This window comes from Lynx rufus, unplaced genomic scaffold (genome assembly GCF_022079265.1).
Source record: "Lynx rufus isolate CCGP_SWC_20201006 ecotype Redwood Valley unplaced genomic scaffold, mLynRuf1.p SCAF_7, whole genome shotgun sequence".
Taxonomy (NCBI): domain Eukaryota; kingdom Metazoa; phylum Chordata; class Mammalia; order Carnivora; family Felidae; genus Lynx; species Lynx rufus.
Window position 1 is genome coordinate 29,634,876 of NW_025814889.1, and position 16,494 is coordinate 29,651,369.

Here is a 16,494-nt window from a genome sequence, read left to right on the forward strand (position 1 = left end):
TTCCAGGTTATGATCTATGCATTGGTGACAGATCAAAAATTTAGATAGATTTGTGGAAGGATATGAGTGATGAGTTATACCCATTCTACACAAGAATGAACTGATACTAATAATTCTTAGGCAGAGGGATACTGAAAAGGGTTGCAATATCAATTGTTGCATAACAAGTTCCCACACTGTGGACAATAGTTTCTACATCAGTCAGTGTCAGATACTGCTAGTACCAAGGGCTGTCCTTTGTATTGAATGACCAAAATCAATTGAGTATGAACTCAAGGCCAGATGCACAAGTCAATTGATTTACTGAATGGGGACATAGGTTCCAGCAGATTTTGCTGTCTTAAGATCAGCAAAGAGGGAAATTATTCATCTTATTTCCCAGGAATATTTTTGGGAGACAAAGGTGCTGCTAGGTGCTGGCAATTAGGTAGGTTAATTGTTTTCTTATGCTCCCTTAAAATGGCTCTAACTGCAACAATTTCCATCAGGGCTTGGAAGAATGTGAGTGCAGTTTGATATAGACAATATATCTCTAACACATATCTCTAATACATTTATTTTCTGGGGCCATAACAATGGAATTTTTTGTTGACCCAAGAGGACCCATCCATAGTCTGGTCTGGATAAGAGTTCCATTGGTGCTGGCCTCAGACCCCAAACCAGACAGGATTATTTGTGTTCCTATCATCCTGATGTTAAGAGTTGTGATTACAGCCACTTATGTACCACTATTCAAAAGACATTAAAAATGCACTTGTCCACCATTTCCCAGTTAACTTCTTCCTTAGCAGAGGTCCTCATGTGTCCACTGGGTATATTGGGATGTGGCCTATACCCTTGTATTTTTCATTTTTGAAAGGCAAAAGTTCAGAGTAAAAATTGGCTGGGCTTTCTGACTCCTGTCAAGATTCACTGGGAGGACATTTGGGCTCTTTACATAATTTGGCTATTGTTGATAATGCTGCTATATACACTGAAGTGTATGTATCCCTTCAGATCAGTATTTTTTATTTCTTTGGGTAAATACCTAGCAGTAGTTAGTTCTATTTTTAACTTTTTGGGGAACCTCCATACTGTTTTTCAGAGTGGCTACACCAGTTTGCATTCCCACTAGCAGTGTAAGAGAGTTCCTTTTTCTCTGCATACTTACCAACATCTTTGTCTCCTGTGTTGTTAATTGTAGCCATTCTGATGGGGTGAGGTAATATCTCATTGTAGTTTTGATTTATATTTCCCTGATGATGAATGATGTTGAGAATATTTTCATGTGTTAGCCATCTAGATGTCTTCTTTGGGAAAATGTCTATTCATGTTTTCTGGCCATTTTTTAACTGGATTTTCATTTTTGGGTGTTGTCATTTATAATTTATTTATATATTTTGGATACCAACCCTTTATCGGATATGTCACTTTTAAATATCTTCTCTCATTCTGTAGATTTCCTTTTAGCTTTGTTGATTGTTTCCTTCACTGTGCAGAGACGTTTTATTTTGATGTTCATTTTTGCTTTTGTTTCCTTGCCTCAGGAGATGTATCTAGTAGAAAGCTTCTATGACCAATGTCAAAGAGGTTCCTACCTGTGTTCTCCTCTGAGATTTTGATGGTTTCATGTCTCACGTTTAGATCTTTAATACATTTTGAATTTTTTTTATGTGTGTTGTAAGAAAATGGTTCAGTTTCATTCTTTTTCATGCTGCTCTCCAGTTTTCCCAATACCATTTGTTGAAGAGACTATTTTTCTGATTGGATATTGTTTCCTGCTTAGTTGAAGATTAATTGACCTTATAGTTGTGGGTTCATTTCTGAGTTTTCTATTCTGTTCCATTGATCTATGTGTTTGTTTTTGCACCAGTGCCTATACTGTCTTGATCACTACAGCTTGACTAGTGAATGAATAAAAATGTAACACACACACACACACACACACACACACACACACACACACACTGAAATATTACTCAGCCATAAAAAAGAATGAAATCTTTCCATTTGCGATGTCGTGAATGGAGCTAGAGAGTATTATACTAAGTGAGATAAGTTATTCAAAGAAAGACAAATACCATATGATTTCACTCATATGTGGAATTTAAGAAACAGATAAACATGTAAAAAAAAAGGAGGGGCAAACAATAAATCAGACTCTTAACTATAGAGAACAAACTTAGGGTTGCTGGAGGGGAGGTGGGCTGGGAGATGGGTTAAATGAATGATTAAGGGTATTTGTGATGAGCACTTGGTATTGTATGTAAGTAAGTGATAATCACTAAATCCTATACATGAAACTGATATTAACTGTATGTTAACTAACTGGAATTTAAATAAAAATTTGGAAGAGAAAAAAACATTGTAAGGAGTAGAGTGATAACACTTGTTTTTGTCACAGTAACTGTCACCATGTATACCACAGTGGTACAGACCCTTGAGTGCTCCTGAATACTACCTGTCCATGAGTACCTTGGTAAAGAGTCCTTCAGTCTCTTCATTTGAGAACCCACTGATGGGCAACTGAACTTATATATCTCGTCTAGAAAACCTTTGCTTATCTTGTCCAGGTTTAGCTGCCCAATTACCATTTTATATCACTTTTTCTGCTGGTCAATAGTTGCTACCTTGACAGAACTATTCCATGCCCACTTCTGTGGGCAACATGGCTGTTGTCCAGTCTCTCCAAGGAGTTTTGTATTTACAAGCCCCACAGATGCTAGTCTCCCTCAATAAGTTTAAAAAGATTATCTCCTGTATTATTGAGGGGAACTACCCAGTCTCCAAGGTCTCTTCAGGTCACTGGATCAAGTGACCCTAAGACCCTACATTCTTTTTTCCTTAAAGAACATATCTCAATAAATTAATGAGTTGTAGGCTAACTATGACAAGGAGGGGTTCTTAAAATTAAGAGCATTGAGTGCAACTCAGCATGCTAGATCTCTGATAACTTTAGGTCCTATCACCAGAGGACCAAAGGCAGTAGCCAAGGTATTGCTTCCCTAGCTTAGAGTTCATCTGTTGAATATCTAATTTGACCACTCACTGTGTGTTTTGGCCAGTGAATTGAGAGGTAAATAGAAGGACCATTGTTCATGCTCAGAATTTAAAAGTAAAGTATATGTAAATAATACAATAGTACTCTCCTGGAGAGCCCCCATCAGTGTCCACTAGCACTTCTGGAGATACATTGTCTTGTCTGATGCTGTGCCCTGTAGGACCCTATGACTTTTGTGAATGATCCAGTTGTATCCCTCAAAAGAGTCTTGTAGACTCACTAGCACCTCCCAAAGTTCTCCTTCCAGAATTTTACTTTATTGTTGACTATGCCAATTTGTCAGAGAAAAAGCTGCCAATTTTGACTTCGTCAATTTAGGTAGCAAACCCAACTGAAAGTAACAGTTAAGCTTTTATTCACTTACTACAATAGTATAAACACGAGTCTAAATAGGAAAACGTCTTTCATTTACTCCACAGAACCGAACCAGCAAAGGGTCAGATGTATCAGTACAGATGGGAGTGAAGTTTGGGGGAAGATAATCTCATAGCTGAAGAAGCCCAAAACAAAAGGTTCTGGTCTGTTTTTGAATCCAAGGGCCTTGCAAATATTGATGTAGGATGACTAGGAGTACAGAAGTCCTAAATACTGAGTTGAAATGAGAAAGGTATCTTTAAATATCCCTAGTAAAGAGGCCTATTGAGAAGTGCCTAAAAAGTACAGTGTATTAGCTGACTCCTCACTTTTTCACAAGAAGGCCTCTAATGGAGGCACCTGGCATGGAAACAGAATGCATAAGATGGGTCTTAGTCTTTGACTGCAACTACCTCAAGTGTCTGGCGTTCACAGGCTGTACATTAAACTTGGTGTGGGTGGTAAATTCCACCCCCTTCCCCACTGTGAGTACTGCCAGGTAGAAACTTTGTAATTGTCTATGATTGGGCCTATAGACAGATGGGTATCACAAAGTCAATGTCAAAATGTCAAATGTAGGATTTTGGCCTGGAGTTGGACTCCCATATATACATATGTATATATACACATACACATATTTATACACACATACACATATGTGCACATATACGTGCATATACAAATGCAGAGACATATTTAGATAGCAAGCCAAATTGAAAGTAACAACTAATTTCTAAATTAATTTAGAAATCATGAGTTCTCATGGACATCTTAAATTTCAGTCCATCCCCTCAGTACTTGTTCTTCCCTTCCTTTTTTTCATATGCAGATGTTCTTTTATAGTGTGAACCTGACTCTGAACAACCATATTAATTTGCTTATCCCTACAACGTTTCTGAAATTATTTCAGAATTGCTTAGTATATGCTACTAGAAAAATAAACCTATTGAAAGATTCTGTTATATGTTTGTAGTCTGCCCCCTACTCTCTTGTTGAAGAATGAGGGTTTATGTTAAATAATACATTGCTGAACTACTTAGATTAGTACTTTTTCTTTCTAAGGTTTCTTTCCATTTTAGTTGTCTTATACTTGACCTTATTTCAATTGTTGGAATATGCATAATGTGATCGTACTTCTAAATTAGAAAATAAGTAAAAAGGTATACTTAGAGATTACCATTCCTTCCTCATTATTCCCCTCACATCTTATAGTTGATTATTTGTATTTTTTCTTACATGTTTCCTGTGTTTTCTGTTTTAAAGGTATCTATTTTGCTCTCTCTTTTTTTATTTTCCTTCTTTTAAAATCATTATCCCCATTTCTGGTTTCTTTTTTCCACTTATTATTATCTCCAGGAAATTCTTATAAGTCAGCTTATAAAGATCTTTATCACATTACTTATGAGAATTTATACCATGCCATAGTTCATAGAATTATATCTTATTCAGTCACCCATACTTGAACATTTATGTAATTTTCAATATTTTTCAATGAAAAATAATGTAGAGATAATGTACATATATTTTCACTTTTATTTTATTAATATGCATTAACATAAAGTGTAAATAACACAAGAAAATTAGAGGCTAATATAAATATTTAATGCAAAATATGTTCTTGAATTAAGGAGATAGCTCCAACAATTACCCATTAAAACCCTTATCACCTTATTCATGTAAGATTTCACATTATAGTGATGTATTTATAATTGTTTATGTGAAGGAAAATGCTGCTATAGACTATTCCTAAGTTTGAAACTTAGGAATTTCACAATAGTTCTGTTTTGTTAAATGGTGATTTAAAAGCCTCTCTTTATGTAGCTCATGACAACATAACAGATGAAAACCCTGTGCTTGAGCCTCAAGAGTCAATGTCAAAAACCCAACTTCAAGTAAACAAACAAAAAATTGCTAAAGAGGAAAGAGTCACTAGTAAGTATAATAATTATACATAAATATTTTAAATTAATCATATCAGGAGATTGTTTTACTTTGGTTCATGAATATGTAGATGAACATATATTTTGTAGAAAATTTATAGTTTGATTTTGAATCTGAATATCCTAATTGGAGAAGAAAGTCAAAGTATTCATAACTTTTGTTGGTTTCTGCTTGTAAGACAATTTCACATCCACAAGTCATGTGCTCAGTATCCACTAAGATCCAATGACCGACCAGTAGTATCTCAAGGGGTGTATACATTTTAGGAAGATTTTGGGTTCAGTAACCCACCAGTCACCTCTGACTTGTGGCATTGTCTTCTGTCATAGAACTCAAATTGGTAGATAAGGTGTTGAGATCTGTAACTCAAAAGGCAAATGTGGATCAAAGGAACAAACTAGAAGGGTTGCCTGAGAGACCTGTTGGAGGATCCATAAGGCATCCGTTTGGCTGGGACCCACTCGAAGGTAGAGGCCTTTTTGGTAACATTATAGATGGGTATCATTGAGATGTCTGCATGGGTAATATGAAAGTTCCAGAAGCTAAATAATCCCACCAATTACTGGGTCTCCTTTGTATTTTTTGGGTAGAGAGAGAAAAAAAAGCTTTACCCCTTAGAACTTGGAGTGAGACAATGTAATCCTTTCCATTTTGCCCCCATATTTTGTATGAGTATTAGGTTCTTGTGCCGTGTTTATATTAATGGTATAGCTGTGTTGCTGCATGTGGGTTATTACAGTATGCAGTCCTTTTTGGGTAGTACTCTTGTCGGGGTCCAGTGGAGAATGCCATAAATATAGTGGAAGGTTAGTACTTGATCTGGGGGCAGGGCTTTTTTCCAGGTTATGGGCTTATGGAAGGACATCAAGGGTATATTATAACCCACTACACATAAGGTAAACTTATGATCCTAATTACCGGTGTTGAACAGGGATGCTAGAAAGGGCATTTATGATACCAGTTGGTGCATACCTATTTCACTCACCTTGGGCAGTAAACTTCTATGAAGGTCACAATTCCAAGTGACACCAGCATCCATTTCTGTACTATGATGTTGAGTGATGATAATAAATTGAGTCTCTAGCTACCCAAGGCCTTACACACAGACTGAAAGGGTTTATGAATAGAGAAAAAAATGTCATGGACAACTTTGTTTTATTAAGCTCAGCAATGAAGGCAATTTTTTTCCCCTAGGTAGTGTTCTTGGATGGCAAAGGTGCTAGGCACTGGTAGCTTGGTAGGCTTATAGTTTTCTATATACCAAATTAAAATGGCCCTAAACTACATCAGTTGCCAGTAGGGCTTGGGGAGGAAAGTGAGTGAGATGTACATAGAAAATACATCTATACAAATAATGCATTCAGTAATGGAAGCCATAACAGTGGAGATTTTTAGTGGCCTGTAAGGACACACCCATAGTTGAGTTTGGATAAAGGTCTCATTTAGTACGCTCAGCCCCAAAACAATTGGACCTTATCTCTTTTCCCCTCATCCTAGTGTCAGTAATTATAGGGATCACATTCATATATGCACCAGTATCCAAGAGGCCTAGAAATGCAATTCTCACCCATCTTCCCATTGAACCATGACCTTGGCATACACCCTCATCTCCAGATGGAGATATAGGAATCTTGACCTAATTCTCGTTGTTTATACTGAAAGCTCAAAGTTTGGGTAAAAGTAGGTCGTGGGGGAGGAGAGGTCTCTGGTTATCCCAAGATAAACTAAGAAGTGCAGAAAGAAGAGCACTTGTGTTAGTCTTAGATGTCATCACCATTTGGCTTCTAGTGGGGCTGTGTGTTGGGTGACCTATGGATCACTATCTGGCCATGAATCCTTGTTGGAGAGTCCATTAATGTCATCCCTGAGGCCTCATTGTCGAGTAACCAGACTCAGAACTTTCCTTGGGGAAACACTTAATCAGATTGTTCAGAAGTGGGTTCCTGCTTAACATTTTTATGTTACTCCATTCACTAGTCAAACATCGTTATTTCACATTAGCTGGTTTTTCCTTGCCCTGAAATCTGTCAGTTAAGAGGATTCAGGTTGTCTTGTGAACCAATTGACATCACCTTATAAGGAGGTTTAATTGAGCTAGAAACCAGTAAAGGTGGTACAAATGACCCTGGAAATCTGAGTCTAGTTAACAATCTCCTAATCTGTTTACTGTGCTTGCCCCCCATTGTTCAACAAAAGGACCATCAGAGTGGCTCATTGTGGCTCATCTTTCAGGTGGCTATAAAAGTGATCCAAACAGCCTTTCTGGTCTAAGGACACTCAATATTGGTGGGCCAAACCTGAGAAAGGAGCTGAGGACCAAGTGTGTCTAGGGTTTACATTATTGCCTTCCCCACTTTCCTTGTCTTTCTTGGTCAAGTGGCCACTGTGAGGGCACTCTGAATGAGTGAGTCTGTTGTGATGCATCCCCTCACTAAATTTCATGAGTTACTTCCTTAACGATGAAGGCAAACTACCTCATACTCTATGCTCTCCTCAGCTCACTAGCAGAGCAATGTTGAAGGTTTTGTATACTTGTTCATTAAAAATGAGTCTCAAATATATACTACAATATAGGCTGTTCCTCAGTGAGAGGGACATGCCTAGCACTATCAAAAGTTATTTAGTAAAATTCAACAAACATCGTCCACAGTGACTTTGGAAAAAACTAAAAAACTACTTTTTTTCCTGATTTATCTTTCATGTTTAATTTTGTAAAGGTAAATATCTATTTTTAAATTTCCTTTCTGTTATTTCCTAAAAGATAATGTACTAGATACCCTTTCTACCAGTTTTTTTATTCCACTTAACATTATATCCTGGACATTCCTCCATCAGTTTGATGGGATCTTTTCTTCATTTCTTTTAGAGTTGCATGTACAGTTGTTTGGATTGTACTATGTACCATAATTGATATTACTATAGTTTCTAGTATATACCTTAGTTTATTGAACCAATCTCCTATGTTTGCATATTTATGTGGTTTTGAATATTTTGCAATAACAAATATGCTGTAATGAATAATATTGTGCATATATTTTCATTCCTTCATCAATAATTATGTTTTAATTTAAAGTACTAACAGAAATAAAAACTCAATTGAGACGTATTTGAGAACTATGAATGTTAATGGAATAATGAGACAGTTTTAATACATCCATTAAAAACTCTTCTCACCATTTTCATATTGGACCTATAATTATGATAATTTACTTATAACTTTTTAAAAATGAGAGAAAACTTTGCTGTGCATTTGTCAATATTTTGAAAGCCTGGAATCTCACAATATTTTTGTTTTTCCATTTACTGGACTAAATGCCTCTCTTTATGTAGCTCATGATAAAGTACCTGGAAATCATGATCCTAAAGACTCAATGTCAAAAACTCAACTGCAAGTAAAAAAACAAAGCTTCCAAAGGGGAAAGATTCTATGGTAAGTATGGTAATTATAGATAGCTTTAAATGAAATTCATTGGAAGATAATTTTTCTTTGGTTTATGAATATTTGTTTCAGCATATTTTTTTATAGAAATCAAAGATTGACTAAAGTTAAGTACCCTAAGATAACTATAGAACAAAGGGAGAAGTATTGATATTCTTTGTTGGTATTTCCTGTCCTATGGTTATTTCTTGGTCAAAGGCAACCACTCAGTGTCTGCAAAGGCCCTGTAACTGGCCAATAATATCTCTTAAAGAATGTGTACCTTTCATCTGTCTCCTGGAGATACGAGTTTGAAAGACCAAAGGGGTACTTCTGACCTATGGCAGTGGCCTCCTGCCTTACCTTCTTTCAGGGAGAAGAGATTTTCCTGAGTTCTGTAAGTCAATGAGCCAATAGAGATTAGAGGGGCTCAGTGGAAAGGCAGCCTTGTGACCTGTTGGAGGGACTCTGGGGCATATTCTTGGTCATGGCCCTACTGAAAGGAACTGGCCCTTCTACTTATCCCACAGATAGGCCATCACAGACCCTAAATGGGGAATATGAGAGTGTAAGTAACTGAATTGACCCATCAATTGCTGGGCTTTCATTTGTTAAAGTAGAGAGGGGCAAAGCTGGGCACTGTTCTCTGAAATGAGATGTCATGCCCCTTACAGAGCATGTTGAGGAATTCTATTAGGGTACCAGGTAACTGTACCTTGCCTGTAATATTAACCTCACTGAGTTGCCATATGTGGATCTGCAGGACAATCAGTATTTGTTTAGTTGTGTCCGTGTTGGTAGATGTCATCAATAGAGTGGAAGTCTATTGATTTCTCTGAGAGTGGGACTTTTTCATGTCATCATTTGTGTGTTGATGGCAGATATTCAGAGAATTTTGACAGCCTTTTGGAAGTACAGTAGTGGCATATGACAACCCAATCCCCAAAGGCTACTGATTATGATCTTCCACAATAAAGGGATGCTAAAAAGGGCATTCATAATAGCAATTGCTGCATCCAAGTTCCCTCAAATTTGGACATAGACTGTAGCACTGTCACAATGTAAATACCATAGTTGTAAGGTCTGTACTACAACATTAAGTTGCATAAATCAGTTGAGTCTCTATACACCCAAAGTTGTGAGCACAGATTGACTGAATTATTAGATAGTTAAATAGTCTCATGGAGAATTCTCATTTCATTCAGCTCAGCAATTAGGGCAGCTATATTTTTTTTTCATCCTCAGGCAGGTGTTTTGGGAGACAAAGGCACTAGAAACTGGTAATTGGATAGGTTCAGTCTTCCACATGCCAACTAAAATGGACTTAACTGCAACAATTTCCATCAGGGCTGAGGAATTGGTACAAAACGGTACTTCACATTGACAATTCATCTATAAATAATATGTATACTAATTGGACCATTACAATGGAAGTTTGCAGTGATCTAAAGGGAAATATCCATAGTTGGATCTAGGTAAGGGTACCATTGACAATGACCTCAAACCCAATGGTATTGTTACCCACATCTCTTACCCTTACCCAGTGAACATTGTGTGTTTTCTCTACATCTTGGTATCAGGAGTTGTGAAGATCATAGTCAAAAACATCAGTATCCAAAGGCCCAAAAAACACCATTCTTTCCTACCTTCCCATTAAATTCTGACCATAGCATAGGTCTTCCACTGATGGTGAAGGGACCTGGTCTAATGCATAGTCTTGTTCATTTCTGAAAACAAAGGGTTCTTGATAAAGGTTGATAGGCTCTCAGATTCATATCAAGATTCAGTGGAAAGAGCTGAGCAGTAGAACTTGTATTAGTCATAGGGTCCATCAGCATATGAACCCTAATTCACTTGCCTTTTGGGTACATCACTGCCTAGTATCAGGCCATTAGTGCCTTGGTACAGAATCCATCAACTTACTTTCTTGACACTCCATTATTGGATATCCACTCATAGATCTCTTTGAGAAGGCCTTGACCTGGATTGTCCAGAAATGGGTGACTGATTACCATTTTATATTGTTTTCACTATTGGTCAATCATTGCTACCTTAGCAGTAGCTGCTATTTTTATGTAATAATTTGTCACTTAATATTCAGATTATATGGTACCCAATGACCTGATCTTATGAAGAAATTTAATAGAGCTTGCTATTTTGTGAGGGTGGCATGAGTTAATTAAGAAATCTGGGTCTACACGATCTCACGGTCCGTGAGTTCGAGCCCCGCGTCGGGCTCTGGGCTGACAGCTCAGAGCCTGGAGCCCGTTTCCGATTCTGTGTCTCCCTCTCTCTCTGCCCCTCCCCCGTTCATGCTCTGTCTCTCTCTGTCCCAAAAATAAATAAACGTTGAAAAAAAAAATTAAAAAAAAAAAAAGAAATCTGGGTCTATTTAAAAATCTTACCATGTTATTATACATGGAAAACCCGATAGACTCCACCAAAAGTCTGCTAGAACTGATACATGAATTCAGCAAAGTCACAGGATACAAAATTAAAGTACAGAAATCAGTTGCGTTCTTATAAACTAATAATGTAGCAACAGGAAGACAATGAAACTGATCCCATTCACAATTACATAAAGAATTATAAAATACCTAGGAATAAACCTAACCAAAGATGTAAAAGATCTGTATGCTGAAAACTGTAGAAAGCTTATGAAGGAAATGAAGAAGATACAAAGAAATGGAAAAACATTTCATGCTCATGGATTGGAAGAATAAATATTGTTAAAATGTCAATACTACCCAAAGCAATCTACACATTTAATGCAATCCCAGTCAAAACTGGGGGTCCCCAAATAGCGGGGACCAAAGTGGGACACATCACAATCCCAGACTTTAGCCTCTACTACAAAGCTGTGATCATCAAGACAGCATGGTATTGGCACAAAAACAGACACATGGACCAATGGAATAATAGAGGCTCCAGAACTGGACCCACAAAATTATGGCCAACTAATATTTGACAAAGCAGGAAAGAATATCCAATGGAAAAAAGACAGTCTTTAACAAATGTTGCTGGGAGAACTGGACAGCACATGCAGAAGAATGAACCTAGAATGACCACTTTCTTACACCATTCACAAAAATAAACTCAAAATGGATAAAGGACCTGAATGTGAAACAGAAAACCATCAAATCCCTAAAGGAAAAAGCGGGAAAAAAATCTCTCTGACCTCAGCTGCAGCAATTTCTTACTTGACACATTTCCAAAGGCAAGGGAATTAAAAGCAAAAATGAACTATTGGTACCTCATGAAGGTAAAAAGCTTCTGCACTGAAAAGGAAACCATCAACAGAACTAAAAGGCAACTGATGGAATGGGAAAAGATATTTGCAAATGACATATCATACAAAGGGCTAATATCCAAAATCTATAAAGAACTCACCAAACTCCACACCCGAAAAACAAATAATCCAGTGAAGAAATGGGCAGAAGACATGAATAGACACTTCTCTAAAGAAGACATCCAGATGGCCAACAGGCAAATGAAAAGATGCTCAACGTTACTCCTCATCAGGGAAATACAAATCAAAACCACACTCAGATATCACCTCACGCCAGTCAGAGTGGCTAAAATGAACAAATCAGGAGACTATAGATGCTGTCGAGGATGTGGAGAAATGTGAACCCTCTTGCACTGTTGGTGGGAATGCAAACTGGTACGGCCACTCTGGAAAACAGTGTGGAGGTTCCCCCCCAAATTAAAAATAGACCTACCCTATGACCCAGCAATAGCACTGCTAGGAATTTACCCAAGGGATGCAGGAGTGCTGATGCATAGGGGCACTTGTACCCCAATGTTTATAGCAGCACTTTCAACAAAGGCCAAATTATGGAAAGAGCCTAAATGTCCATCAACTTACGAATGGATAAAGAAATTGTGGTTTATATATACAATGGAATACTATGTGGAAATGAGAAAGAATGAAATATGTCCGTTTGTAGCAACATAGATGAAACTGGAGAGTGTTATGCTAAGTGAAATAAGTCATAGAGAGAAAGACAGATACCATATGTTTTCACTCTTATGTGGATCTTGAGAAACTTAACAGAAGACCATGGGGGAGGGGAAGGAAAAAAAAAGAGAGAGAGGGGGAGCCAAACCACAAGAGACTCTTAAAAACTGAGAATAAACCAAGGGTTGATGGGGGGGGGTGGGAGGGAGGGGAAAGTGGGTGATGGGCATTGAGGAGGGCACCTGTTGGGATGAGCACTGGGTGTTGTATGGAAACCAATTTAACAATAAATTTCATAATAATAATAATTATATATATATATAAAATAGTACAGCTTAAAAAATAAAAATTAAAAAAATTAAAAAAATAAAAATATTATCATGTACCATCTACTTCATTAGGACCACTAGTGTGGCTTAAAGGGACACTGTCACTTCTGTAATGGTGATCCAAACATTGTTTTGGTGGCAGGGAGCTCATCACAGGTGGGCCATCCTTTCAGAACCAAAACAGTAACTAGTCTCAGATGTTTTCTCTTTTCATCCTCCATTTAGTGTCACCTCTTCAGTCAATACGGCTACTGTCAAGGCTTTCTGAAGATAGTATTCTGTAGTGAGATGCCCAAATATGCCCTTTTCCTTCGCTAAGTTTAACAAGATTATTTCCTTTACTATGGAGGCAAAGAAAGCAGGTCTCTAAGATCTTTTTTGTTACTGGAGAAAGTGATACCATGGCGCTTATTCTTTTTCATTAAAGTACAAGTCTTAATCATTCACTATGTGGTATGCTGTTCCAGGAGCATGCTTAGAGCTAACAATAGTTATTGGGTGCAACTTAGAATGCAGGGTCTCCAGTGACTTTAGGTCCCATCATTGGTGAACCATAAGCAGTAGCCACAAATTGCTTCCATAGTTCTCTAAAAGGTTGCCTGGTGAATCTCTAATTTGATCCAGTAGGTGTCTTGGCCAATGAATTAAGGTCTAAAAATAAAGAACTTTGTTCCCCCTCAGAACTGTAAAGCTTATGTGAAAACCAAAATCACATTCTCCTAGAGCACCCCACATGGTTTGCTAGGACTGTCCAAAACATACTGACCTGACTGCCAAAATGCCACAGGCAGCTCTCAGACTCTTCTAATGACCTCATAGAACCCCACTACCCCACCCCAGAACGTCCCACAGATTCACTAGCATCTTCCAAAGTGTGTCTTCCGTAAAGGCATTGGACTTCATTGACCTTGCCTGCACTACAGTTTGTCTGAGAGATATGCCAGTTTTTGAGTTGGCCCATTAAAATAAAAAGCAAAATGAAAGTAACAATTAAAAGTAACAAATAAAAAGGCTTTATTCACTTAATGCAATAGTATCAAGAAGAGTCTAAACGGGAAAGGGCCCCAGCTACACCAGTGTTCTGTTTCCTCTCTTGGAGCAGCAGTGGATGAATATTAGATGCATCAGTCCAAACTGGTATGAGATATAGGGGAGGATCAACGCACAGCTGAAGGATCCCCAAACAAAATCTCTTGCTATTTTATGGATCCTGTGTTCTTGGGAGGTAGTGGTGGCAGGGGTAGGAGTAGAAAAGTCCTGACAAAGTGGAACTGAGAAAAATTTCTTCAAGTGCCCCTCAGTGAGGTGGTGTACACAGAGGAAGTGCCTAAACAATACTTCAGTCAAGCCCCTCTTCCCCAGCACCATAAGAAAGCCTCCAATTAGAAGCCACTAGAGTAAGAATGCACTATGTATTGACAAGAGCATGGGAGAAGAAGGGGTTGAGACCATGACTAGTTGTGTATCAAGTCTTTTGTGGATTGAGAAGCTTCTCTTTCCCATGCCTTTATAACTATCTATGTTTGTGTCTGAAACATCACACATAAGATCTGGCCTAGAGTTAGATTCCTTGGGTGTATTCACATATACTTATATGTACATGTATATATTCATACTGATATGCCTATATACATATACATGTGCATGTAAACCTGCATAAACATATTTAGAATTCATGATGAATCTTGGAAACCTTCAATTCTAATCTATCCCCTCAGGGCTTTGTCTTGCCTTCCTCCATTTCATGTGTGTGTCCTTTCTTCTGCTTTGTAAATCTTGACTCTGAATAACATAACACATTTACTCATTTGCTTCTTAACTTTTCAATTTTGCTTCAAAATTGCTTCTATTGTTGATAGCATTGCTGTAAACATTGGGGTGCATCTGTCCCTTCGAATTAGCATTTTGTATCCTTTGAATAAATTCCTAGTAATGCAATTACTGGGTCATAGGATAGTTCTCTTTTTAATTTTTTGAGGAATCTTTATACTGTTTTCTGGAATGGCTGCACCAGTTTTCATTCCCACCAACAGTGCAAGAGGGTTCCCCTTTCTCCGTATCCTCGCCAACATCTGTTGTTTCCTGAGTTGTTAATTTTAGCCATTCTGACAGGTGTGAGGTGATACCCCAGTGTGGTTTTGATTTGTATTTCCCTGATGTTGAGGGATGCTGAATATCTTTTCATGTGTCCGTTAGCTATCTGGATGTCTTTTTTGGAAAATTGTCTATTCATGTCTTTTGCACATTTCTTAACTGGGTTATTTGCTTTTTGTGTGTTCAGTTTGATAAGTTCTTTACAGACTAGACTTTGGATACTAAATCTTTATCCAATATGTCATTTTCAATATCTTGTCACATTCTGTTGGTTGCCTTTTAGTTTTGTTGGTTGTTTCCTTTACTGTGAACAAGATTTTTAACTTGATGAGGTCCCAATAGTTCATTTTTGCTTTTGTTTTCCTTGCCTCTGGAGACATATCTGGGAAGAAGTTGCTGTGGCCGAGGTCAAAGAGGTTACTACCTGTTTTCTCCTGTAAGATTTTGATGGTTTCCTATATCACATTTAGATCTTTCATCCATTTTGAATCCATTTTGAATTATTTTTGTTATGGTGTAAGAAATTGTTCCAGTTTTCATTCTTTTTGCATGTCGCTGTCCAGTTTTCCCAGTAACATTTGCTGAAGAGACTTTCTTTTTTCCATTGGATAGTCTTTCTTGCTTTGGAAAGATTAGTTGACCATACATCTATGGGTCCACTTGTGGGTTTTATATCCTGTTCCACTGATCTATTTTTGTGTCTGTTTTTGTGTCAGTGCCATACTGTATTGATGATACAGCTTGTGACACAACTTGAAGTCAGGAATTGTGATGCCTCCAGCTTTAGTTTTCTTTTTTGACATTACTTTGGCTATTCAGGGTCTTTTATAGTTTCATACAAATTTTAGAATTGTTTATTCTAGCTCTGTGAAGAATGCTGTCATTACTTTGATAGGAATTACATTGAATGTGTATATTGATTTGCATAGAATAAAAATTTTAACAATGTTTGTTTTTCCAATCCATAAGCATGGAATGTTTTTCCATTTTTTTTGTGTCTTCTTCAATTTCTTTCATAAGTTTTTATAGTTTTCAGAGTATATATCTTTTACATCTTTGTTAGGTTTATTCCTAGGTATCTTACAGTTTTTAGTGCAATTGTAAATGGGATTGATTCCTTGATTTCTCTTTCTGCTGCTTCATTACCAGTATATAGAAATGTAATCAATTTCTGTACGTTGATTTTATATCCTTTGACTTTGCTGAATTCATGTATCAGTTCTAGCAGTTTCTTGGTGGAGTCTTTATGGTTTTCCATGTAGAGTATCATGGCATCTGACAGGAGGGAAAGTCTGACTTCTTGCTTGCCAATGTATGCCTTTCATTTCTTTTTGTTGTCTGATTGCTGAGTCTAGGA

The 16,494-nt window shown here is 37.4% G+C and overlaps 1 protein-coding gene across 1 annotated transcript in view; it reads left to right on the forward strand.

Moving 5' to 3' along the window:
- Nucleotides 1-13,311, forward strand: part of LOC124501830 (coiled-coil domain-containing protein 7-like) — a 35,940-nt gene extending 22,629 nt beyond the window's left edge. Inside the window, exons 4-6 of the mRNA XM_047066307.1 lie at nucleotides 5,216-5,326; nucleotides 8,666-8,765; nucleotides 13,269-13,311. Coding sequence (XP_046922263.1) covers nucleotides 5,216-5,326; nucleotides 8,666-8,765; nucleotides 13,269-13,311 — 254 coding nt within the window. The remainder of the gene's footprint in view (nucleotides 1-5,215; nucleotides 5,327-8,665; nucleotides 8,766-13,268) is intronic.
- The last annotated feature ends 3,183 nt before the right edge of the window (nucleotides 13,312-16,494 follow it).